The following is a 27,990-nucleotide window of genomic DNA, read 5'->3' as shown; positions in this document are numbered from 1 at the left end:
TGGGAAAGGAAAGAAGTAGGACAGGCTGAGAGAAGGAGAGGGGCAGATAAAAGGTAAACTGTCCCAATAGTTTTAGCCAGGCAGGGCTGCTCAAGGGCTAGATGTTCTTGTGGACATTCAGAGGTCGGAGGCTCAAGGGATAGAATTCACCTGAATCACATTGCTGTTGGAGTTCTTTGAGTCGGCACTGACGTACACGGAGAAGAAAGGGGAAGTTCGGTAATGGGCAGTGACCACCTGCAGGGTCTCCTGGAAGTTGTCCTTGTTCCATGGGCCTGTGATGTTCCAGCCACCAAGCTATAGAATATGAGAAAGAGGTGAAAACCTGGTGAGAGCCCTTGCTCCATCATACTGGGGCCATAACAATAAAGGTTCATATTGTCATAGCCCTGTGAGTTAGGGTAACATTTATGGAAACTGAGGCTCAGAGAGAGGGAAAGAAAAATTTGCCCAGGGCCACACAGAGAGTGAGTGTCAAAGTCAGAATTCCAATTCAAGTGTGTCCTTATTGTAGGCTTCAAGGCCCAACCCTCCCAATTAGATGGGAATAAGAGACAATGAGCTCCAGAAAGAAGATGGAGAATGGGCAATAGTATAAATTTGTGTGGTGGTCACCTTTATTCGGTGCTTACGAGTCATGTTTTAGAGAAATAAAAAATTATTGCTTTATTTTTCTTCTAAAGGATATTCCAGGATGTCAGAGCTGGGAGGGCCCTTAGAACGAGGGATGTCAGAGCTGGGAGGGCCCTTAGAGCACAGGAGGTCAGAGCTGGGAGGGGCCTTAGAACCCGGGAGGTCAGAGCTGGGAGGGCCCTTAGGACCCAGGAGGTCAGAGCTGGGAGGGCCCTTAGAATCCAGGAGGTCAGAGCTGGGAGGGCCTTTAGAACCCGGGAGGGCCTTTAGAACCCGGGAGGTCAGAGCTGGGAGGGCCCTGAGAACCCAGGATGTCAGAGCTGGGAGGGACTGGATTCAGAGTCATTCCTACTATGCTTGAAGCCTGTAGTCTGCCGGTCCCCAGCTTGCTCATTATGATATCACAGGGAAGAAGATGAGAAAGAATGCTGAAAGCACCCCCTCCCTCCATTTCCTGAAGAGGAGGGGGAGGCCACTGGGGGCTCCCTCCACACCGAGAAGGCCTCTCTCTAATCCTGGGCCAAGACCATCTGTCTTTCATACATACACCCTTCGAGGAAAAGGAAGTAGCAACATTGAGAATTTCCTGTTCAAAACATTCTACTGTCCATCGGGGCAGTCAGAAATGGAGGCAGTGGAGAAAGAACAGTGAATCACTACTGACTTCACCTCCCTGGGTCTCAGTTTCCTCAGAACAAGAGATTGGGATGAACAGCCTCAGAGACCCCCGTCTAGTCAATCAACTAGCATTTATTCAGCACCTACTTTGTGCCAGTCATTGTGCTCATCTCAGCACAATGATTGAAAAAATCATCAGGATTGTGATTCTACAAATATAAGCTCCCTGACCGGGGAAGCGATCCTGTATAAACACAGGGCCACTTTGTTACTAGCCTATTAAATGGCATTATTTTAATGCTCTACATTTTAAATGTTTTTTTTTGTTTGTTTGTTTGTTTGTTTTTTTACATTTTAAAATCTTTCTACTGTGAAAGTTTGTATATGTTGATAACTATTAACCATAAAATGATCCAGGGAGTCTCCTGAGAAGTTCAGGAGTGGTCAGTGCAGGTAGAGAACATGGGGCAGGGCAGCAAAGCCAGAGCAGAACAGGGGAGTCCCACCTTCTCAATCAGCTGCATCAAGGGCTTCGCCTTCAGCTCCTCAATCTTGGATTCGTTCATGCAGGCCTGGTAATACTGCTGGGCTTTTCGCTCGGCCTCGTTGGTGCTGGCAGTGGCATTTTCTGAAAATAAAAAAAAAAAAATAAAAAGGGGTTAAAGCTTGGATCCCCAGGGAGGGGGATTTTACTCTTCTTAGATCAAATTTTCTCGAAAAGCTTTGAGCTTTCAGGGCTGAAAGTCACCTTAAAACTTAAGCTGTTTGAGTTGAAAAAAGGCTTGGAATATCAGGCCTAAGATGGAGCTTTGACAGAATGCCGGAGCCAGAGGGGATCTTAGAACACAGAATATTAGGGCTAAAGTGAATCTGAGACCATAATGTCAAAGCTGGAAGGTCTCTTAAAACACAGACTTTCAGAGTTAGGAAGGAGCTATCAGAATGGGAAGAGAACTTAAAGATCATTTGATTTGTACAAAAACCTGTTTTTGTACAGCCTGTAAGCTGACCGATTAGTGTATTTTAAAGCAGTTTTATTGTATTTATTAGAATCAGTCCCTTGATGTTTCTAGATGAGGAAGTATGGCCAGTAGAGGGAAATAATCTGCCAAGGTCACACTGAGGCTGAGCTAGGATTTGAAGGTCCACTGTCCGCAGTTGTGATTCATTGTTTTTAGTTCTTCTACCTGAACATTCATGCTTTTTCTTTGTAGTCCTTCTCATTAATGCGGCAGACCATTACCCCATTTTATTGTACTTTGTCAATTAAATTGTAGATTCAAGTTTTGTCGATTAAATTGTCAATTTGTGAATTAATTGACAATTAAATAAAATATGTGGAATGCTCTGAAAAGGCAGACTGCCTCACAATCCAGAACAGCATTCTGTGCTTCTGCCTTGGGTGGAGAAGTTTATTGTCTAGTTTATTGTCCCTTCACCCAGATCATAGCCAGATCAAGTTGTCTATGATATCTGCTGCCATAATTTCTCTCTTACTTTGTTCTTCCTCTGCCAAAGGAGACAGATGGTAGAGTCTGGAATCTGTAAGTCCTGAGTTCAAATCTGGCCACAGATACTTAGTAGCTGTTCAATCCTGAACAAGCCACTTAATCTGAATGCCTCAGTTTCTTCAACTGGGATAATAAAAGCACCTATCTCACTTATTGTGAGGATTGAGATAATATTTATAAAAGCATAGCACAATGCCTGACAAATAGAAGGTGCTTTATAAATGCTTACTTAAATTTCCTCATTCCCCAAACTTTCGGCTTAAGAAGCTTTAGCTCTCCATTCTGCCCCAAAATTCTCCCAAGGGGAGAGGGGAGAAGGAAGGGAAAAGATTGGGGAATATGTGGGTCTGTTCCGACTTTCAGATCACAGCTCATGTTTTTCTACTGAAGGCTGTAGCTCACAAAACTACTCAAAGCCTCATTCATTATTAATTAATTTCTCTTCTCACTTTATCCTCTTCAGGTACACAGGCTATTTAAAGATTTGTTTTCCATTTCCCTTTCTCTTCCTTATAAATTGCATCTCATTTTATTCCCTGCTCTAAACACGCATGTGATTTCTTCTTGGTCCTCCCTAGTAACCTGGTTAGTCTGTGGAGGCCTTGTTTTAAATGCCTTTTTTCAGTTAAATTTTCAGAGACACGGAATGCTGGGATAAGGGCAATCTCCCTGATAGTGCCTGCTGTTGTCACAGAGGAAAAGCTGTACAATGTTTTATCTTTAAAGGGACCTTAGAACACAAAATGTTCCAACACTGATTCTCAAGCCTCTAAGGATCCTTAGAAAATGAGTAACCAAGCAGGAAGGGAACTTAGGATCTAGAATTTCAGAATATTATAAGGGAGATTAGACCATAGACTGCTGGGGCATGAAATATCTGAGCTTGGATGGAACAAAGAATATAAAATTTTAGAATATGAAATGTCAGAATAAGAGGGATCTTAGAATACAATGTTAGAACTAGCAGGGAAGACAGAACATAGGATGTCAGAGCTTGAAAGGACCATAGAACACAGAATATTAGAAAATGGATTGGCAATGCTAGAAAGATTCTATGTTTTGAAGTTCCTCCCAGTTTTGACATTCTGTGTTCTAAGGGTCCTCCCAGCCCTGACATTCTGTGTTCTAAGGACTCTCCCAACTCTGACATCTTGTGTTCCAAGGGCCCTTCTAGTTTTGACATTGTCTGTTCTAAGAGGTCTCCTAGCCCTGACATTCTGTGTTCTAAGCCCTCCCAGCTCATATTCTCTGTTCTTTTTTTAAAATTATAACTTTTTATTTTCAAAATATATGCAAAGATAATTCTCAACATTCACCCTTGCAAAACCTTGTGTTCCAAATTTTTCTCTCTCCTTGACAGTAAGTAATCCAATATGACATTCTCTGTTCTAAAGGCCCTTCCAGTTCTGACACTCTATGTTCTAAGGGCTCTCTCAACTCTGATAGTCTGATTTCTAAGGCCTCATCAATCTACAATATATTTCCAAGGTCCCTTCCAGCTTGGGCATCTTATTATGTGTGTTTCCAGCTCAATCATCTATATTTAATTTGTATTTAATAAGACTGTGGTATGCCAATTTTTATTACATTGATGTTGACTGTATTTAATCATCTGAAATTGCATTTGTAGATAATAAATTTCACACTGTGGCACTGAGACATGCTTTTCTACAATAACTGACTACGAAAAATAGTCAAGAATGGAGGCTGTGTGGTGTGGTAGAAAAAATAATAATCTGCAATTCTAAATTGATTAATGGTTTATAGAATGCTTTAAAAGCATTAGTCTAGGGAGGGAGAGCAGGAAGTCTTTTGGAAAAAGCAGTGGTTTTCTGTGTCAGAAGATGAAAAAAAATTAAGATAAAATAGAGCTGAGAAAGGAAGGAAAGGGGATGGAAGAGGAAGAGGGGGGAATGAGAAACAGGGGAAAAAGGGAAAGAGATTGGGGGGAAGGAGGGAGAGAGACACAGTGAAAGAGACAGAGAGAAAAAGGGAAGGAGGGAGGGAGGAGGGGAGAGAGACAGAGACAGAGACAGGCAAGCAGAGAGACAGAGTAAAAGACAGAGATAGAGAGACAGAGACAGAGAGAGAGCAAGAAAGAGGAAAGGAGGGAGGAAAGGGAGGCAGAGAAAGAGACAGTCAAACAGACATACAGAGAGAAAGAGAAACACACAACAGAGAGAGAAATACAGAAAGACAGAGAGATAGAGAGACACAGAGAAAGACAGACAGAAAGAGAAACAGACAAAGAGAGAGACCGAGGAACAGAGAGAGACAGGGAGAAAGAGGCAGACAGACAGACAGAAACACACTGAGAGACAGAGACAAAGAAAGAGTGAGAGAAAGAGGGAAGGAAGGAGAAAGGGAGGCAGAGAAAGACAGAGAGATAGAGAGAAACAAAGAGAAAGAGAGACAGAGACAGACAGAGACAGAGTCAGGGAGAAAGAGGCAGAGACACAGAGGCAGAGACAGGATAGAGAGAAAATGAGAGAAAGAGAGAGACAGAGAAAGAGAGAAAGAAACAGAGACAAATGGACACAGAGAGAGAAGGAGGGAGGAAAGGAGGTGAAGGAAAGGCCCAGAAATGAAAATAAAGAGAGGGGAAAACAGGAACAAAGAAGATAAGGAAAATGACAAGGAAGAGGGTAGGCATCTTATAAGAGGAGAGGAAGACGGGATATAGGAGGTGAAAAAGAACAAAGGGAGAGTATAAAAAGGAGAAAGGAGAAGTTATAAGATAGAGGAGATGGGGGATGCAATAGAGGGGAGAAGGAGAATAAGAGAGGGGGAAGAGGACAGGGATAAGAAATAAGAAAAAGGGAAGATCAAAAAAAGGGGAAGGTAGAAAGGAAAAAAGAGATGGGTATAGGGAGGAGAAAGAGGGAGGATTAGGAAGAAAAAAGAGAGGGAATGAAGAAGGAAAGAGAAGGGATAAAGTGAAATAGGGAGATGATGGGGGAATGGGGGAAAGAACAGGGAAGATGAGGGTAAAAATAAAAGACCAGAAAAGAAGTTGAAGATAAAGTAAGGGAGAGGGATGGGGTAGAAGGAAAACCGGCAAGCAGAGGGGGGACTTCCCAGAGTTCCAAGCCAGAGAGAACACAACATCTCCAAGCAGCCTGGCTTTCCATCACAACACCCTTGTTTGCGTGAGAAAGCAGCTGGGAGAAGGGAGGGGGAGGAGAGGTGTCCAGGCAAGTCAGGCGGAGAAACCTGCGTTTCTATGGGAACCCCTCCTCAGCATCAGCCCGGAATCTGCTCCTCCCTCCCTCCCTCCCTCCAGCACAGCCCCAAGGGCTGAAGGACCAACAGAGAGTCTTGGCCAGATACCAGGCCCCCCAGGAAGCAGGAGCTTCCCCAACTCAAACACACAGCTCCAGAGCAGACCTCAAAATGCCGGGGCTGGGCAGGGGGGTAGGGGGAGGGTTTGGAGTGCCCTGAGCCGGGCTGGGGCCCGCCCTCCCCTCCCTCAGTAGCCACAGGAAGGTCACTAGAGATAAGAGATCCAAACAAAAGCTTCGGAAAGAATGGTGAGCCCGGGCAGCCTCCCTAAGTTCCAGTAAATTATCAGGCTTGGGAGACTGACTCCCCCCTCCCCCCCAGCACAACAAAGTGGGGGGAGGGGCCTGATGCAGAAAGGAGGAGAAAGAGAGGGAAGGGAAGAGAAGGAAGGTAAGGAAGATGAGGAGAAGGAGGAGGGAAGACACAGGAGACCGCAGGGGAAGGCTGAGGCAGACCTGGGTTCGAGTGCCACGGACCATGGCATTCCAGACCCACCAGGGCTTCTGAGGCACAGAGGGACCAACCACTGCCCCTTCTCTCAGTCACCTGCCATCTTTCCTCTACCCTATCCCTGTCCCCCTTCAGCTTCACTTCTGTTTTTTGTTTTTTTTTTTTTTTTACTCCTCATCTTCCCTTGTTTTTTTCCCCCAATTTCATTTTCTCTCTTTTCTTCACTCTTTTTTCTTATCTGTTGAATGGGGATAATGGAAGCACTTCCCTCCCAAGTTTGATGTGAGCTTCAAATTGGAGAACCAATCCAAAGTATAGCACTCAGTCCCAAGGAGCAACCTGGCCACTGAGTCAGGAAGCCCTGGGTTCAAGGTAGTGATGGAGGAAAGAAAAGTCAAGGAGAGAGCTCACCTCCCTTTTCTTACTCATGAAACCACGGGTCTGGATCAAATTTTTAAAAAATATGGTTTTTGCTGTTAAGTTTTCCTGGCAGCTGCGGTTAGTGGTCACAGCTCCACAGTCAACCAAGCTGAGGTCAAATCCAAGCTCGGCTACTTAGAGAAATCACATTCTCTTTTTCAGTCTCAGTGGACTAAGTTCATGAGAGTACAGGGTCCTATTGTTCTTTGCCCCATCAAACCACATCTGGAATATTGTAACACTATGATTTAGGGTGTCAGTAAATTAGAGAGAGCTCAAATAACTGTTTAGAACAATCCTTGGGCCTGAAGACCAGGACATATGAGGATCAGCTGGAAGAACTGGAAATTAAACTGATTATCCAACATGTCCAAAAGAATAATTAGGAGTAATATAACAGCTATCTTCAAAACAGTGATCATATTATTTCAATTTTTTTTATTTTAAATTTTAATTTTTTATCTTTTTTTTTTTTTTTTTTTTTTGGTATCCTCAATGCTTAGCAAATGTCTGACACTGGTAGAGATTCAATACATACTTTATTTGACTTTGCTTGAAGGGCTGTCACCCAGTATAATGAACTGCAGTAGGAGTATGTCCAAAAACAAGCATTTATTAAATGCCTCCCAGGAGTCAGACCTGTTAAGGGTTGCAGCTACAAGTCCAAAGAATGGATCAATTGCTACTTTCAAGAAGCATAAATTCCAATGGAGAAAGGTCTGTATTGACTTGACATGTACAATTCAATTTGTTTTATTTGACAAAACTCTAATGGAAATTATAGAGATTTCAGCCTTGACATAAGGAAAGACTTCCTTGCCTTGGAAGCTAGTAGGCTCCTTCTTGCCTCAAGCACATCCTTTCCACATGTTTTAAAGTAGGAATCTTATGCAAAGGCTAGCCTCTGAGGCTCCTTCCATCTGGGATTCTGTAAGTTTCTGACTTAAGATCGTTCATTAAAATGTCTTCCAGCTCAAAGACTGAGCTATTGCCTTGAGAAGAAATCTTATCAGGAGACAAATCTTTTGAATGTCACATATTCTAGCATGACTTGGACTCAATGAGCAACTACTGTGAGCGAGCAGATAGGGGGAAGGGTATCAACCTATACTGGAAATTTGGCAGAGGGGACAGGAAAAGGACAGGAAATAAACTCTGGCCTCATCAGGAAATAAATAATTTGATTTCTATGATTAAATGAGTCATAGAATTACAAAATATTAGAGTTAAAGGACCTCTTAGAACATATGTCAGAACGAGAAGAGGTTTAAATTAGACAGAAAAAAACCTGAGAAGGTAGAACAGGAACTTTGAAACATTAAATGCCAGAGCCAGGAAGAGCCTTAGAACAGTCAGTGTCAGAATGGAAGGGCCCTCTGAACACAGAATACCAAAGAGGGGAGCTACCTCAAAACACAAAATGGAAAAAGTGGGAGGGAACTTAGAACAAAGAATGTTAGATCTGGAAAAGATCTTCAAACATATAAAGTCAGAAATAGGAGAGGTTTTAGAACATAGAGCGTGCTCAAAGGGGCTTTAAAGATTGCCTCATTACAAATTTAAAGCTAAAAGGGACTTTGGAATTTTTCTTGTTCAATCCTCACTTCACAGAAAAGAAAATGGATCTCAAAGTAGTTAAATGCTTTGCTCAGTGATATAGCTAGGAAATATCTAAAGGAAGATTCAAACTCAGGCCTTCCTGACTCCAAGTCCTATAGTCTGCCCACTATGCCAAGTTGCCTCTCCTCCAATCCCTTTGTTTTACAGATGAGGAAACTGAGGCCCTGAGAAGGGAGGTTTCTTGTTCAACATCACGCAATCAGGAATAGCAGAACCATAATCTGATACCAGTCTTTCTACTCTAGGATTCTACTCTGGGAGTCTCATTCTTTTTCCCTACTGGTGATAGTGTCGGGGCCTTTCAAGTCTATTTTCATCCATGACATGAGCCAATTTTACTCTGAAGGGACAATATTAGTAAAAACCAATTCATAGTCATATGGTACTTATTTCCTTTGTAAATTGGGGATTACCCTTCTCCTATAAACTATCATTTTCACTACAACAACCTTGAGATTATTTATGTTTGAAAAAAGGAACCCAATTTACATATGAGAAAGTGGAGGCTCTATGGGGGAAAGGTATTGCCTTGCAAATAAGGATCAGGGTGGGGAAAAGTCAGATTTTCTGCCTCCATTCCATCTGCAGCTACATTTTTTTCTCCCTTAAAGTTCCATCTTCCTCACCCGAACACAGAGACCACATGGACAGGCCATTCTGAACAATCCATTTTGGCCCCAGCTTCAAAGGGTAATAAATCACATTCAAATATATTTGTTGCTTTTTTGGCATGAGAGTCACCCCTGGGATACTCTCAACGGATGATAGATTCCAACAGAGGCAGGGGTTAAGCAGAAAAACAGCAAACTCCCACTTTTAAAGTACTTTGCAGTTTATAAAAGTTCTCAGCAATCAGAGGATTGTAGATAGATTTAAAGCTGGAAATGACCTTAGAGACCAATAAGTTCAATTCCCTCATTTTACAATTAAGGAAAATGTGGCAGAGCTTCCGTGACTTGCCAGGGATTCACACACCTGGTAATTGTCCGAGAAAAGATTAAAACTCAAGCCTTCTCAATTCTAAGCCCATTGCTCCATGACCTAGCTGCCGAGGAAAAGAGAAACGCCCTTACTCTGGCTTTAAACTGGGATGGTCACAGCTGCTGACACACAGTGCTAATCATCATGCAACCAGACCCATCTATTCCTTCTTCCTTACCATGATCTGGTAAGCTAGATAGGGTACAGACTAGTATTCTCTATTTATTATTATTATTATTATTATATCATAATGATATATTATATATTTTATATATATACATATAACATATGTATACATACACACATATGTATACTCATAAATATATGCATAAATAAATAACTGCATGTCTATTTAATTTTTACATTTTAATACACTATATTTATATTTATTTACATGTATATAAACACAGCTATATGTATGTATACACATGTAAATATACATACACACATAAATACATTGCACATACACATAATATATACATGCTTGTAAATATATATGCATACAAATATATGGTTATAGATTTAGGCATATATGCATGTGAACATAAACATATATGCAGTAAATATATGCATAAATGCATGTATATAATTATATATACATGCATAGATACACACACACACATAAAATATATATAAATAAACAGATGAAATGACTGAAAACTCAGAGACTGAAAGTGACTTCCCTATAGGTAAATAGAAATTATGGGTGAAGTCAGGACTTGAATGGAGATTCCTGACTCCCAAGTCTAGGGTTCTTACCCTAAAACAGAGCCAAATCTTACTGGGAGGAAACTACTTTAGGAAGAAGCTTTTCTGCCAACTCTGGGCTGTCTTGTAGCTAAATACCTGGCCCACAACCCTGGCGGGATTGCAGTGACAAAAAGCAGCTGTCCCTTCAGTTGACTGTGAACGGCTCTCTGGGCAGCTTAGAAAGCTCCTTAATCATTTACACCCTGTCTGACAGTGGGAAGCAGAGGGCACAGCTTCAATTAAAGTCCTGCTTTGCTGGGCACAGGGGCTTTCCTTTGGGAAATGGCCTGGAGAACCTGCCCTACCAATTTCTCACCCAAGTCCCAGGGAGTTAAGACAACTGTGATGGTCTCCACCCAAAGGGATGTGTCTGTGAGTGTGTGTCTGCATCTGCATGTTTCTTAACAAACAGGCTCAAGGACTGCATTTTAAAAACTAACAGAAATGGAAAGGCAGAAAGAACTCTGGATGGTATCAGAAATATGAATATTAGTCCTGGCTCTGCCATTGTCAGCTCCAGGATCCTTGGAAAGTCACTTTTTTTCTCCACACTATTATTAGAGAATGAAGCGGCTGTTCCAGATGATTCCCAGATTTCCTTTGAATCCAATGATCTCTGTTTAGTTGTTTTCTGCTTTGATGTTCTACATTTTAGGGTCCAGCCATGACATCCTGGGTTCTAAGGGCCTCCTGGCTCTGACATCCAATGTTCTAAGGGCCCACCCAGCTTTACATTCTATGTTCTAAGGGCCCTCCTAACTCTGCCATTCTGTGTTCTGAGATCCCTCCCACCTCTGACATTCTAAGTTTTAAGTACCCTTCTTGCTCTGACATTCTATGTTTTAAGGGCCCTTTTAATTCCGATTGTTTTCTTAGGTTTCCTTCTACCTTTAAAACTTAGGTTCTATCTAATATTCTATATTCTATGGTCCCCTATAAACCTATGGCATTCTATATCCTAAGTTTCAAGGTCCTTTCCCATTTTGACATCCTATATTCTCAGGTTCCTTTCAGTTCTGGCATTTTATGTTTTAGGTTTCTTTTCAATTCTGCTCTTTTCATCTTTGACATTCTACATTCTAAGGTTCCTTCCTGTTCAGACAATCTAAGATCCCTCCTAACTCTGATATTTATATTGGGACATCTTAGATTCTAAGACTCTTGCCTGATATGATGTTTTCTGTTCTAATTTTCTATATCCCAAGGTCTCTGTGTCTCTCCCATTCTGGATTCTTAAAGGCCCTTTCTGCTCTGGTATTCTGTATTCTAAGGCTTTCTCTAACTAAAATTCCACAAGTTTGAATGGAACACTTTTCCTTTCCAATAAGTTTGTGGTCTAGGGAGAAATATTTTTTTTTTGCAATTGTAATGTTTAAAAATATAAAATCTCTCTCTCTCTCTCACCTTTCAAAGAGAATAGAATAGTCCTTGGGGGACAGTGCAGCTCCCAGGTCAAGAGCTGCCACCATAGTTCTGTCCTGAATGGGTCTGTTATTAATTCCATTCAGTGTCATCCAGTGTGGCTGGGCCCCACTGCCAACAAAAGAAACACTAGAGCTTTGTTTGTGCCCTACATCTCACACCAGGGCAGTCTGGAATGTTTGCTTTCAATATGATGGACATGGTTCAGTTACCCAGAGACATAAGTTCTTCCCATGCAGCCCCAGGTGGTTTTACCTCACCTATATCTTTTCCCTTTATTCTCTTCCCCTTATAGCAAAAAAAACAGTTTTTTTAAGAAGGGGGAAAAAATCAACAAAACCAATCAATATATTACAAATAGCTGACTTGATATATAAAGTTTCACAGCCAGATTTATTTGTTTTATGGTTAATAAAGGGCAAGGTGCCCTTGAGGACTTTGGAGATCCAGATCTTATAGCTACAATATTAACACCTCATCTGGCTTCTATACCTAACAAAAAAATAACTCCCATTTCTACACATATTAGGACCTACAAAGCACATTTCCTTATAAAGAACTTTCCTTATAATGACCCTGTGAAGTACTTAGAACAAATATTACAGTATTCATTTTATAGAAGAGAAAACTGAAATTTGGAGATGTTCAAGACTACATAGGTACTAAGTAGCTGTGCTGATGATGGAGAGAAAGGCACCACCTGTTCTTTGGCTTCTGGTTAGGTCTGGTCTTCTCCATTAGAATGGAAACTCATGGAAGGCAGGGGTTGTCTTTCTTTTCACTTATATTTATGTAGTATACAGTAAGCACCTAATAAAGATTACTGCATGTCTGTCTGGCATTCAGCTCTTTTGAATCCAAATCTAATGTTCTTTCTACTTAATCAGACCACATTTTTTACTGAGAACTTTGACTGTTCTATCGTTCCCTTATCAATCTGTCTCCTCCTTCTTCATCTGAGCAGGGAGAAGGAGCATATCTCCCTTGCTAGCAAAGTCTTCCCAACCCTTTCAATACATAACTGTCCTCATAACAGAGTCTGCCTCCCAGGGCTGTCGTAAAGCTCAAATGAAATAAGGGATGTAAATAATTTTAAAAGCCTAAGGTGGTATGCGGATGTGACTGGTACAGCTTGATGGTAACCACAAACTAATCTGTCCATCTCTTCACAATTCAGCTCTCTTCCTTCCTCATCATTCAGCCAAACCTGAGCTGGGACTGTAACTTAGGGAACAGAGACACAAAGCCATTCTACTTTAATATCCACTCTTCCATGACTTGTGTATGATGACCATACAAAAGTAAACTTTTGTATCACAGGATTTAGTCTAAGGGTTCTTAATATTTGTTATGTCACGGACCCATCTGGGGACGGGTGAATCCTAAGGACCCTTTCAGGAGAATGTTTTTAAATGCATAAAATTAAATTGCAAAAGAAAACAGTTATATTGAAAGACAATCCCTAACCTCAAGTAGCTTACAGAAGAAGACAACACTCAAAAGGAAGATGAAAATACTTAAAAGGATCAACAAAAACCACATGCACAGGTCCCAGGTTAAGAATCCTTCATTCAGAGTTAGAAGAGACCATAGTATCCTTCTGTCCAGAGGGCCTCTTCTTCAGAGAGAAGGAAACAGACCTGTAGGACTCAATTAACCCTGACTCTAGAGATTCCTAGGCAATTAAGTTGTCAGCTGGGCTGGAGTCCTGGTTCTCTGACTCACCATCAAGTGGTCTTTCTAGAATACTGACTTGTCCAGAGGCAGCTATGTGACAAGGTGAGTAGAGTGATGGAATTTGGAAGAAGAGCTGAATTTAAATCTTGTCTCAGATACTGGTCATTTAACCTGTGTCTTCCTCAGTTTCTCCAATTGTAAAAATGGGGATAATCATAATAGTACCTGCCTCCCAGAACACTTGGGGCTCCTTTAGCTAAAAGAAATGTCAAGAGGGAAAGGACAGGTGAACCTCAGCCTCGGGCCATAACTTTGGGGGATGCATCAAATACAGGATCTTGGTCTTTTAATGTGAGTTAGAATATATGTGTGTGAGAGGAGTGGAGGGAGAGAAGAGATGGAAGAAAGGCAGCAAGAGTGAGAGTGAATGAAAGAGATACAGAAGCAGACAGACAGAGAGGGAGAGACAGAAAAGGGGAGAGAAAGAAAGAGAGATGTGGAGAAAAGAAAGAAAGGAAGATGGAGAGGGAGAGACAGAAAGACAAACAGAGAGCTCACAGAGAGACAGAGAGAGAGACACACACACACAGAGGGAGAGAGAAAGAAAGGGAGAAGGAGGAGAGAGGAAGAAAGAGATAGAGACAGAGGTGGAGGAAAGAGAAAGAGGGAAATAGAGAGACAGAGACAGGTAGACAGAGAGAGACATGGAGAGAGTGGGAGAGAAACACACAGAGACAGACACAGAGAAAGACATACATAGACACACAGAGAGGCGGAGAGACAGAGACACAAAAAGAGAGGGAGAAAAAGAGGAAGAGAGTGAGGGAGAGACACATACACAGAGAACTTAAATTGTTGTTCTAAAAAGAAAATAAGTAATGCAAGACATAGTAATTTTAATTTAAATTACCTGCTATTTGTGAGCCATTACCATGTAGCACAGTAACAAATTGGGCAGAACATTCAAAGTGTATTTTATTAACTTTGTTGTGAGTTCTATTTGGCAAGAGTCAATAAACACATTAAGCACCTACTATGCCCCACTCACTGTGCTAAGAGCTGGGGATACAAATACAAAAAAGGAAAAATAGTTCCCCTCCCCCCAGGGATATATCTACAAGCTAACACATAAGAGGAAGATGAAAAGCAGTGGAAGGAGAAGTTAAAGAAATGCTAAAGTCCAGGCAGGTGAGAAATGATGTCTGGGCTGGATTCTCTCCTGAAAGGCTGGTGTGGAATTCATGGCCCACCTCTCCAATCAGAGAGGCAAAAGGACAGTGATGAGATGTAGACACTGATTTAACTACCACATTGAACAATGATGCCTTTGCCTTTATACTGTGTAGATTCAATAGTATTTTCATCTACTTATAACTTAGGGAATCACCAAATCTTAGACTGGGAAGGGATTATCCAGTTGAACCCCCTTATTTATGTATGATAAAACTGACCATTCAGAGATCCTGATTTGTCAATGCTCACTCAGCGAGAAAGGCACTCAAACCCAGGTCTGCTGCCTGCAGTCCAGGGTCCTCGCCACTATACTCTACTTTGCAGTAAGCTGGATTTAGGTTTGAAGTCAGAAACAACTCTAACAATTGAATGGTTCAAAAGTGGAAAGGGCCACCTCCAGAGGTAAAGGGTTCCCCCTTGCTAGAGATATTTAAAAGTTAGATGACAATGTACAAAACTTTTTTTTCTTTTTAAAATTAGAGGGGGGACAGCTAGGTGGTACAATGGATAGAGTGCCAGACCTGAAGTCAGGAGGACCTGAGTTCAAATATGGCCTCAGACACTTAACACTTCTTAGATGTGTGATCCTAAGCAAGTCACATAACCCCAATTGCTTCAGAAAAAAAATACACACACACACACACACACACACACACATATATGTATAATTTGGAGGAAAATTCAGAAGAAAAGACCAATTTTTCCAATACTCAGTACTCCCTAGTAGTATCTCTTTTACTGGGAGTAAAGGCCTATTTCCCTTATTTTCTATGTGAACTTAAGTCAAAGGGAAACCCTTTCCATTGCTTACAGGCATTGTGCTAAACACTTTACAATTATGAACTCATTTTACCCTGACAACAACCCGGGGAGGAAGGTACTATTGATGGGATTCTGATTGTTGTTTCCAGCCTGCCTCAGTTCAAACCTGCCTCAGCCCTGAGTCCCACAGAAATCATTAATCATGGGTCTCACTAGAACAATGAGCAGACGGCTATGTTCTGTAAGCAGATCACCAGGTTACCACATGATGGTTACCATAAAACATAACCCCAATAAGAAAGTAGCACCCACAGGATGTAGAACAGGACACTGGACTGCAAACCCCAATAAATCCTCCAACATGGCACCTGCACAATTCCCCTTTTTTGCTGTCTTTGGATGAACCTATGCTAATTATAGATCATTTAACATATATAAATTACCCCTCAGCCCGTGGGCTTTTCTGTCCATTCTGGGTAACCACATGCAGAGTTCTGTCAAGGCTTTAGGACTCCCCATGTTAGCAAGCTCTTCCTATAACTTTAGAACATACATATTTTGTGATGTACAGAACTCTTTACTCTATGAAATCCCTTGTCTTGCTTTGTTGGGCTGATGACTCCTTCAGGGAGCTTGGCTGACCCACCGAGTGCATAAATTTCATTCCAATGCCTTTGCCTCAATTGGAGACTGCCTGAATTCTTTCAGAGGTGACATCCTGATACCTACCTGATGCCTTCACACTATATTTTCCCCATTTTACAGAACTGAGGCAGACAGAAAAAGGGACTTGTCCAGGGTCATACAAGAAGGAAGTGTGTGACACTATTATTATCCCCATTTTACAGAACTGAGGCAGACAAATTAAGGGACTTGTCCAAGGTCATACAAGTAGGAAGTGTCTAATTTGACACTTAGGTCTTCCTCTACTCTATTGTCTCACCCAGCTTCCCCCAGCAGATGCTTTGACTTGGGGTCAGTAGTGCTCCAAATTTCGTCTTTTTATAGTTTGACCCCTCCTCCTTGTCCTAACTTTCCCCCCTCCCCTGACACTAGGAGGGACTCACCCAAGAGATGCTTCATGATGGCCTGATTGTGTTCCCAGAGGTTGTTGAAAGTCCCCCATCGAGAGTGGCCATCGGGCACAGGGTTAGCCTTTATCCAGCCCCCACAAGCATAGCTGAAGAAGTCCTGGCAGGGGTCCACTGTTTGGTCCAAGGAGCTCAGGATGGAGCTGGTCACTGAGATGCAAGCCTCACTCAGACACAGAGCAGGAGGTCCTGGGGAAAGGGAGACAAGAGGTCAACGAGAGTCTGTGGAGCATGCTGATGAATCATCAATTGATCCATGAATAAATATTTATTAAGTACCTATTATATGCTAGGTACTGGCTTAAGTATTAGGTATGGTTTCATTAGAAAAATGATTATTAACATGAATATTAATCTACTACATGAATAGAATGTAAGCTCATTAAAAGGTTTCTTTCATTGTGGTTCACTGTCACACAGTGAACATTTAAGAAATGTTTACTATCAAATTTATTAATTGAGTATAAGTAGAGAACTGTTTGGGATGCTGGGACAGATTTAGAGATGTGGAATTTGCCCTCAGAAAACCTTATTTTTCTAGTAGGGTATAATACTGTTGCTGCTGCTGTTACCTACTGCTATCTACTACTACTACTGCTACTATGTGCTATTATTATTGCTGCTGCTGCTGTTATTGTTGCTACTATTGTTACTTAGTACTCTTACTATTACTGTTACTATTGCTCTTGCTACTGCTGCTTATTGTTGCTACTATTGTTACTTAATACTCTAACTACTACTGCTACTCTTGCTCTTGCTACTATACTACTACTATTTACTAAAGCTGCTTTTGCTGCTGCTTGTTGCTTCCACTGCTGCTGCCACTACTATTAATGCTGCTACTTCTACTACTACTGCTAATATTACTGCTACTACTATTAGTGCTACCATTCTCGCCATTAATAGTATAAGGATAGGGATCTGGGATTTTATTAGCAGAGGGAACTTCTTTTCTTCTTACTCTCTTCTAAATCTTCAGACTAGCTCCTGACTTCATCATCCCACTGAAATGATTCCTTCCAAAGCTGCTAATAATTTCTCTTAAAAAAATTTTTTTATTGATATCTTTTGTTTATCTTTAGGATTTCCCTTCATACCTTTACCTCTCTCCCTCTTAGAAATCCATCTTTTATAACATATCGTATTTTTTTAAAAAAAATGTAATAAAGCTTTTTTATTTTTCAAAACATATGCATGGACAATTCTTCAACATTAGCCCTTGCAAAACCTTGTGTTCCAATTTCTATTCCTCTTCCCCCATGCCCTCCCCTAGATGGCAAGTAGTCCAATATATAACACATCATATTTTAAAAGAACGAAAAGAAAGAAAAAATTCTGAAATAAGTGTAATGTACAACACATGGGTACTTCCTATCTCCGCAGAGGGGTTGTGGACGTCTTCTCATTTCTTTGGAGCCATCTTGTAGTTTATAAATTACAACGTTCTGTCTTAATTATTTGTAGTTTTTCTTTTCTATTTGTATCACTGTAGTCATTGTATTGCTTTTTTTTTTTTGGCAAGATAATTTGGGCTTAATGACTTGCCCTTCGTCATATAGCTAATGACTATTAAGTGTCTGAGACCAGATTTGAACTTAAGTCCTCCTGACTCCAGGGCTGGCACTCTATCTACTGATGCATCTAGCTGTCCTAATTGTGTAGATTTTTTTTCCCTCTGCTGATTTCCAACCGGTTGCATCAGTTCATGGAATTTTTTCCCAAACTTTTCTACATGCATTATGTTCATGATAAATAATACTCCTTAATCAATGGAAACTTGCTTTGTTTCCAGTTCTTTGCAACTATTAAGTAGTGCTACTGTAAATATTTTGGTATATATAGATTGGTATATATTATATTCTTTCTTCTTATCAATGAGTATTCTCCTTGAAGTATAAGCCTACTACTGGAATTTCTGGTTCAAAGATTATGAGCATTTTACTCACTTTATTTTCATACTACCAAGGGATTGTAGTGATTCATAGTTCCATCAACAATGCAGCAGTATACCTATTTTCCCATCATTCTTTCAACATTGACTTTTCCCATGTTTTGTCATATTGATCAGTTTGTTGGGTATGAGTAAAACCTCAAGGTTTTTTTAAATGTGCATTTCTCTTAGTATCAGAAATCTGAAAAATTTCTTCATATGAATGTTAATAGTTTGCAATTACTCTTTTGAGAGCAATTTGCTCACATCCTTTGATTACTTATCTATTAAGGATTGGTTTGTACACACACATACACACATACATTTTCTATCCATTGTGTCCCCTAAGAGTATGTCCTGGGCCATCTTTTCTTCCCTCTCTGTTATCACATATAGTGACCACATCAGCTCCCATGGATCTAATGATCATTTCTATAGGGATGATTCTCCTATTTACTTATCTATCCCTGACCTTCAGTTAAGCATCACCAACTATCTTTTGGATATCTCAAACTGGATATCCCATAGACAACTCAAACTCATTATATCTAAAACAGAATTCATTATTGTTATCCCCCAATCTTTCCCCTTCTCAACTGGGCAACACTCTGGAGTATTGCCTCAACCAGATTAAAATGTAATTGGTAAATATTTAACAAAACAAATAAAGATACATTGGAACATAGACTAACAGTCTTAGAGAGCTGTGCAGAACATTGAGAGATTAAGTGAGTTACCCACTGTTATATAGCAAGTATGTATAACAGGTGAAACTTGAACCCAGGTCTTCTTAGTCCTGAGGCTGGCCCTTGGTTCCTTATATTAATATACTATCTAATAACATTGATAACAATTATCATTATTTGTATGACATCCTAAAATTTGAAAGGCATTTTACATATACTATCTCACATGAACTTTATAACTACTCTGCTTTTTATTTCTTTATTTTTCCTTCCCTTCCCTCCTCTCCCTCCCCTACACAGCAAGTGATCTAATATAGGTTAAATAATTCTTCTATACATATTTCCACATTTATCATGCTACACAAGAAAAATCAGATCAAAAAGGAAAAAAAATGAGAAAGAAAGAAAAAACAAGCAAACAAACAACAACAAAGGTGAAAATATTATGTTGTGATCCACATTTCAGTACCCATAGTTCTCTCCCTGGATGCAGATGGCTCTCTCCATCACAAGTCTATTGGAATTGGCCTGAATCACCTCACTGAATAACAGTTATTGGGGTAATGACAGATGTCAAAAGTGGGCCCTAAATGAAGCTAACATGATTTGTTAATACATGTCAGAAGAAGGATTTGAACAGAGATTTTCCTGATAGTAAGTCCAGTACTCAATCCACTAAATTTTGCTGCTTCTCAGTATAACACAGATACAGATCACTATGATACACAGTACTACATGGGCAGCTGGGTGATACAGCCAATGGGGTTCTGAAGACCCAAGTTCATGAGGATAATAATAGCAGCTATATCCCAGAGTTGTTGTGAGGAACAAAGAAGATCACATCTGTAAAGCATCTTCAAATCATAAAGTACCTTGTAAAAATGCTATTATAATGAACTATTGTGAAAAGTACATTGTTTTAAGGCTGACAAAAAGCTTTACAAATGTTAACTCATTTATAAAAGCAACACAATAAAGACAGAAAATTTGGAAAGAAAAAAGAGTACATTAGAAAGGCCCAAAACTACTTGGAAGGCTGAGGAAAATTCACTTATTGATTGTGGGAATGAATAGACTTGGGTTTTAAATAATGGGTAGAAACATAAAAAATAAAAAGGAAGAGAAAAGAAATTAGGGCACTTTTATCATAGGAGATAAAGGAACACAGTCATGGAGGCATAAAAACACATGGTAGCAAGATCTAAATTCAAATCTTGGTGTCAGTCAATGCACATTTTTAAATACCGCTGTTATATTCCTGCCACTCAGCTAAATATTAAAGATGCAAAAAATGGCAAAAGACAGTCAGCTTCCTCAGTGGTAAAATGGAAATATTAGTCCTTTATCTCACAAAATTGTTGGGAGATAGAAATATTAGGGTTAAATGTAAGAATTAATTGATGTTTACTGAATTAAATTGATCTGTGTCAGTGTTTGTTGGATATTTGCTACATGCCCAGCTCACTTACCCAACAGGGAATATATATTGAATTGAATTGAACAGGGAATATGGTTGAAAGTGTTACTGAAAACCAGTTAGTAGACTTGGATCTGTAGGCTTTCCTATTTATTTATTTTTATAGCTTGTATAACCATGGACAAGTTCCTTTCTTTTTCTGCATTTTCACTTCTGCAAAAATGAGGAGGACTGGAATACACAGTGGCTAAAGTCCTTGCTATCTCTAAATCCAATGACATTTCAGTCCTTCTTCATCCTCAAAGACAATTTAATCTGATCAACAGAGCTCATCTAGCAAAGTTGATAGACAGTAAACCATTATCTCCTGTTTATTCAGGTAATTGCTGCTATAATACTTCAGTTCTATTGTATACTAGGGCAGAGTCTTATATGGTCTCATGGGTGAATCTAAGTTTATTACTTGGGAGAAGCTGTATAATGGGCTGCAGACAACAACTCAGAAAGGAGATAAAGCCTTGTCAAGGTTGGAGGCTTGGAGCCAAGTGGTTGGTCTGTCTGTCTTCCTACCTTAGCCCTGAGCATAAGATTCTTATCTCTCTTAGATTCAAATGCACCTGACGCTGGCTATCATTTAACCTCTTTTTCTGTTTTCTGAGATACAATAAATGGGGGCGGGGGGGTTGGATTCAATGGCTTCTAAGATCCCCTCCAACTTTAAACCTATAATCCTTTTCGGTCTCCTTAGTTTTTCCTCTTAAGAAATCATAGCGGTGAGTCATGGATGTTGACATAAGGTCAATCTGAGAAGCTATTAAAGGAACTGAAGGGAAGATTCAGGGGAGATATGAGAGCTATTCTCAAATATTTCAAGGACTATCACTTGGAAAGGAATTAGCCTTGTCTGTCTGCCCCAGAGGGCAGATCAGAGAGCAGTAAGCAAGAGTGGGAAAGGTTGATTTCAGTCTGATGGCGGGAAAAGTTTCTAACCATTGGAGATATCCAAAAGTGGGGGGGATGCCTCAGGAGGTAGTTTCCTCCATCCCCAACCAATAGATATCCTTCAGACTGGATGACCATTGATGAGGGGAAACAGAGAGAGGGAGACAGCAACATAACAGATAGAGAACTAAACTGGACTCAAACACTTTCTCTGACATGTTGTTAAACTGTTCACGTATCTAGTTCCTCCAAGACTATATACTCCAAGAGTCCTGGGACTTCCATGTGTTTTTCTTTGAGTATGTAACCAGGGGCAAATCACATACCTTCCCCAAACATGTAGTTTCTCCACCTGTGTAAAATGAGGACCAAGGTACTATGGTGCAACTGAATAGCTGTTGATTTTTTAGACCTGCCTTTTCTACTTCTTTATTATTATTATTATTATTTTTTTTTTTTTTTTTGCTGAGGCAATTGGGGTTAAGTGACTTGCTCAGGGTCACACAGTCAGGAAGTCTTAACTGTCTGAGACCAGATTGGAACTCAGGTATTCTTGACTTTAGGGCTGTTGCTCTATCCACTGCACTACCTAGCTGACCCTTCTATTTATTTCTTGCACAACCTTAGGTAAATTACTTAACTCCATCTGTAAAATATGGAATTCTTGGATTACCTCCCACTAAAATCACTTCCAGCTCTAAATATTTGATCCTATAATAATCCTAAATGGTGGAAAAGTTGATTTAATCTAATATTGGGAACAACTTCCTAATAATTAGAGGTATGTGCCTTACATTAGAATGGGCTCTCATGATTCATGGTGAGTTCCCCATCACTAGATGTATTTAAGCAGAAGATGGATGACTACTTGTCAGAGAGGGTAGGAAGGGTACAGATTGGATTCAGTGAGAGCTCTTGTAACTGTGAATTACAAATCGGATGCTGGCTGCTTGTTCTGGAAGTAGCAGAGGGTGGAGGCTACAACTTCTTGAGTAATAAGGACTATTGACCCTCTAAGAGGCCTCTGAAAGTGAAAAGGAGGGTGTGGGTTGGCAGGTTCTGGCCTCCTCTCCCTTTGTAATCACAGGGCCACCTAGGGCTCTAGAAGGTGACCTGGGAGCTTATTAACTTCTGATGACAAAGAGGAGGGATTTCCATAACAGCAGGAAAGACTCATATCTCAGGAATTTAGCTTTCCAGGCTTGATTTTAAGGACCAGGCAAATACCTCCCATTTCCAGAGCTCTTGAAAAATGTCCCTTGGAGAGGGATAGTTTTCTTATGCCCATTTTAGGGATGAGGATCAGAAGGGAAGTGAGTTGTCCACCACTATACAATTAGTGTGATACAGAGCCAAGTCTTTTCATTACCCCATTGTGTTTAACATCTCAATTGTTTTCTCTTTCTGAATCTCTCTCTAAATCTTTCTGTCTCTCTGAATCTCCCTCTCTCTTTGTCTTTTTTTCTCTCTCTGCCTCTCCCTCTCTCTTTCAACCTTTCTCTCTTCTCTCTCTCCCTCCCTCCCTTTCTCTTTCAATCTCTCTTCTCTTTCTCCAGCTCTTCTTCCCTCTTTCCCTCCCTCTTATTCCTCCCTCTTTTTCTTTCCCTCTCTCTTTCAAGCTTTCTTCTCTCTCTTCTTCCCTCTCCTTCCCTCCCCCTCTCTTTCTTTCCTTCTTTCTTCTCTTTTATCTCTCTGTCTCTTCTTCCTTCCCTCTCCTCCCCCACTCACTCATTCTTTGTCTTTCCCTGTATCTCCGTCTGTTTTCCTTGGCATTCATTCTCTCTTACCAGAGAAAGCACTTGTTTGCCTGCTGATACACACAGATGGCCTTGGAGAAGGCCACGAGGAGAACTCATTCTCAGCCCCTCTTTCTCTCCCTCCCTTCCTGAAACACTGACCGGTCGGCCCCTTTGTGGAGAGCCTGAGAAAATCTTCAGAAACAACCTGCTCTTTATTTTGCTGTTGGTGTTGTAAAGGCACCTGCAGTCCACGCCAGGGAGGATTGCTCTGAAATATGAACAAATATGTACAGAGGCGCCCAGACATAACTCATAGGTGGGGACCTCAAGGCTAATCAGAGGATTTGCACTGACGGGCTTGATGTTTGCTCAGACATGGCTGGTGCCAGAACTCACTAGGTAACCAGTTTCGTTGGCAGGAACACCAGGCTACCGTCCTCACCTAGTTAGTTGAGGAGAAAGCATGGGACTGCTCAGGCTGGGCCGGGCCCCCTGGCTGTGCTGCATTCAGCAACGTCTTGATAAATAACAACGAGAACGAGAAGATGGTGCGGTAGGGGGATCTCCCATCAGGGAGACCCGGCCTCTGAATCCCCCTAGTTCTGAGGCTAGCCCTGCCCCTTCATTTCCCAACACTGGGTATTTTCTCTGACTGGTGCCCATGCTTAAAATGCTCTCCCTTTCTCACTTCTGCCTCCTGGATTCCCTGACTTCCTTCAAGTCCCAACTAAAGTCCTGCTTTCTTTCCACCTTTCCTAATCCCATTTGTCTAGAGTCTTCCTTCTGTTAATTTATTCCCTATTTACCATTATTATACAATATATTTTATTATATATCTATATACACACAGTATAATACTATTCTACAGTATGTACATATCAGTTGACTTGTTACTTTCCCATTAGCCTGTAAGCTTTAGGGACTGTCTTTTGCATTTCTGGGTACTCCTAAGACTTAGCATGGTGCCTCGTATATATAGTAGGTGCTTAATAAATGCTTACTGATTGACTCTGGTAACATGACTCTCTTTGTCCCAGGCAATTCTCAAGCTAAATGGAGGGCTAGTTAACAAGGATCTGGATTGACAGATATAGTTTCCTCACCAGGAATTCAGGCTCAGAAGAATTAAGCCATTTGCTCAAAGTTGCACTGGCAATTAGTGGTAGATCTGGGATTTAAATCCAAGAGGGAGATATGTTTTTTCAAGGTTAAATAACTTGCCCAGGTTCACAGAACTAGTATTAAGTGAAACTGGATTTGAACTTGGGTTCTCCTGACTCCACAGCTAGTGCTCTATCCCTGGCGTCACCTAGATGCCCCTCAGATTTTTAAAAGACTGTTGGCTCTCGAGTAAAGAAGATCTGAGTTCAAATCCTATTTCTGACCCTTAGCACCTGTGTAACCCTGGGCAGATCAGTGTACTTTTCTCAGTTTCCTTAGACATGAAACAGGGAGGGCAGAATAGGTGGGTGATCTCTAAGGTCTTCTTCAGCTCTGAAACCATAATTTTTATGGCCATGCTGGCAACCACCCATCCTGCCATCCTTTACATAGGTCGTTCTGCCCCTTCTAGATTGCAAACTTAGAGCAAGGCCTCTGTCACAGTAACTGCTTCCCCAGCATCCAGCTCAGGACTCTGACATTTAAAATCTATTTATTGTGCTGTGACCCACAGCGAACCACAGCTGTGGGTCCAGAGAAGGCTCTAACCTGTACCTGTGGAGGGATTTTCCTCATCTCAAAGTTCTCTATGCTAAAGAAACAACAAGTCTAGTTCTTATCCTTTTTGAATTGCAGAATCAAAGACTTTGAGTTAAAAGGGACCTCAGAAGACAAGGTCTCCGTTTTACAGAAGAGGTGACTGAGCCCCAGGGAGCTTAAAGGTCACCCACAGAAGCAGGATTTGAAGCCGGGTCCTGTTTCCTTAGAACCCACGATCGGTTTTGGCCAAAAGCAGGAAGGACAAGCAGAGGGACAGGGCTAGCACTTACTGGTTCTGTACTGGAAGACCACCACCGCCAGGGACGCCAACAGCCCCAGCACCAAAAGGCCAATCACCACCAAGAGGCGCTTCTCGATGTGGGTTCTCTCGGCCCAGCAACTCCGGTTCCGGGAACCTCGAAAGTTCACCTGCAGGAGGAGGAGGAGGAGGAGGAGGAGGAAGAATTAACTTCAGATTCCTTCCCAGCGACAAAAGCCTCCCCACCCAGCCATCACAGTGGAGGACATGGTCAGCTTGGTGGGAACAATGCCAGGGAGACATCTGGGCTGCTCTCCGCCTTCAGGTGGGTCTGGTTCTCAGGGAATTAGCCCTAATCCGGCAAAGAAATCCCCACCCTTGATCCACGGCTCAGATTGGCTGCTCAAACACCAGGGATGCCAGCGGCTAAGCTTGAGGAGGGTCTGTGTGTTTTAAAAGTGTCACTCGATATGGGGTGGAGGAGGGAGGGAGGGGGAGAAAGACAACTTTCTCTAATTCTTCCATCACCAAGTCCAGGAAAGGGCAGGACCCCGAACCTTTTAAGGCTCAAGGGAACATTCCAGCAAGACCTCGGCTGCATCCACTTGGAGACAGGGGCCAAGAACTGTCTCCTGGGAGTACGAGGGTCCGGTGAAGGCTACAGAGATTTGGGTGACTCCAGGCTTGCCATTTCTCAGAGCACAGCTTTACAAAGTGGTAGTCTGAGCTAGAAGGGTCATCCAGACCAACCTTATTTTACAGATGAGGAAACTGGGGCTGATGAACATTATGTGACCTGACCGCGGTCCCATTGAGAGCAGGTGCTGAATTTGAATCCACAACCTGGGATTCTAAATCTGGTGCTCCTTCCATAAAATGGATGAGGAAGCTAAGTCCTAGAAAAGTTAAATGATGCTTTAACCAGGGTCACATTGTTACAAGTGTCAGGGCTGGGGACTTGAGTTCCAATGTATCATGTAGTCTCCTAGGATATCTTCTCATCTGCGAAATGGGAACATTAATATGCACACTCCCAATGTTGAAGGATTGTAAAGGAAGTATTAAGTTAATGTAAACTATTATTCCACTCTCTCATCATCCCAGAAAGCCCCATTGTTCCTGATACCCTTTTGACTGTACCAAGTGTTTTCTTTCTACATTATGCATTTGTCATGTATTATTTCATGAGAGACAGCATAGAAGAATGAATCAAAGCCAGGAAGATGTGAATTCAAATCTGGCCTCAGATCCTGGAAAAATCATTTAACATCAAGTCCCCCCCATAACTCCCAAGTCAAAAACAAGCTGTCTAACACTGCAGAAAGCACAGGTCCTAAACGAACTCACTAAGTTTTATTTTAATTTTTTTTATTTTTAGAGTCACTTGAGCTACCTGTAATTTCCATGAAGATCAGGACTATTGTTTAAATAAATTCAGTGTCTCCCCCAGTGTCCAACATAATGCTGGGCAAATAGTAGGCACTTAATGTTTGCAGGAATTTAATGTACAGAGCCATAAACTCTTATAGTGGGAAAGGTCTAACTCCCAGCTGAATAATTTCCATCTACTCTCTATGAATGGACACTTTCAAATTTAGAAAAGACTTTTGAAAGTCCTTTGGACAGCAAGGAGGTTAAATCAGCCAATTTTTTTTCCTAAGGCAATTGGGGTTAAGTGACTTGCCCGGGATCACACAGCTGGAAATGTTAAGTGTCTGAGGCCAGATTTGAACTCAGGTCCTCCCGACTTCAGCCAATTCTTAAAGAAATTAATTTGGGCTACTACTGTCGCGTCAAATACTGAAGTTGAAGCTTAAATACTTTGGCTACATAATGAGAAGATGGGATTCATTGGAAAAGACCCTGATCTTGTGAAAGATTATAGGCAAAAGGAGAAGGGGATGACAGAGGTTGGGATTAATAGATAGTATTTTGCTTTCATAATACTTGAGTTTGGACAGACTTTGGGAGATGGTGGGGGATAAAAGGGCTGTGGTCCACGGGGTAGCAAAGAATTGGATAAATCCAAACGACAATAAAGGAAGAAAGAGGAATAGAAAGAAGGCCTTGTGATTTTAGTAATACAAGGAACTCCAGGCTGAGGGCACACCCTCTACAAATGCAGATCTGCACCTTATAAGTGAAAGTCTCAGCGAGATTTGGGCAACATAGAGAAAGGAGGTGACTTGCCCAGTCATGAGACCAGTGTGGGTCAGGGTAGGAATGAGATCAGGCCTTTCTGGTAGAAGATCAGCTCTCATTTCACTCTATGCCCTCTCCTGGGACTTGTACCCATCCCATTTATGTACACGTTGCATTCCCCACCAGAGTATAGCCAATTCTTTAAGGGAACTTTTTTCTAATTAAGAATTTTTTTCCAGCAAAAATCTGACATCCCCCATCCCTAATTCCAACTTTTGCCTCACCCTATCATACTGAAAAAGAAAAAAAAACAAAATACTTGCTATGAACATGTATAGTAAAGCAAAACAAATTTCTATACTGGCCACATTCCCACCCCCCACCAAAAAAAAAAAAAAAAAAAAAAGGTAGATTCCATGATCTAAAACTTTGGGGATGTTCCACCCCCAGTCCTTTGGAAGCACAGCTGATTACAATATAGATCTGATTTTTTAAAAAATTGTCTTTACAATATTGTTATCAATGTACAAATTGTTCTCCTTGTTCTGCTCACTTCACTTTGCATCAGTTCCTATCAGTTTTCCCAGGTTTCTCTGGAATCATCCCTTTCATTTACACGATAACATCCCAATCTATTCATATACCATCCCAATCTATTCATATACCATAACTCGTTCAGCCATTCCCCAGTGATGGACAACCTATCAGTTTCCAATTCTTTGCC

At 41.2% G+C, this 27,990-nt stretch overlaps 1 protein-coding gene across 5 annotated transcripts in view; it reads right to left on the bottom strand.

The window, feature by feature from the left end:
* ECE1 (endothelin converting enzyme 1) overlaps positions 1–27,990 on the bottom strand; it is a 173,768-nt gene that overhangs the window by 40,422 nt on the left and 105,356 nt on the right. For all 5 annotated transcript variants that reach the window (XM_031962676.1, XM_031962680.1, XM_031962678.1 and 2 more), the window contains 4 exons: positions 25,156–25,294; positions 16,427–16,639; positions 1,758–1,879; positions 151–297 (listed from right to left, as the gene is read on the bottom strand). In XM_031962676.1, coding sequence (XP_031818536.1) covers positions 151–297; positions 1,758–1,879; positions 16,427–16,639; positions 25,156–25,294 — 621 coding nt within the window. The remainder of the gene's footprint in view (positions 1–150; positions 298–1,757; positions 1,880–16,426; positions 16,640–25,155; positions 25,295–27,990) is intronic.

The sequence above is a fragment of the Sarcophilus harrisii genome, chromosome 3, assembly GCF_902635505.1.
Source record: "Sarcophilus harrisii chromosome 3, mSarHar1.11, whole genome shotgun sequence".
In the NCBI taxonomy this organism is placed as follows: Eukaryota; Metazoa; Chordata; class Mammalia; order Dasyuromorphia; family Dasyuridae; genus Sarcophilus; species Sarcophilus harrisii.
Note: the sequence above shows the minus strand (reverse complement) of the source record. Positions and strands in the feature narration are given on the sequence as shown.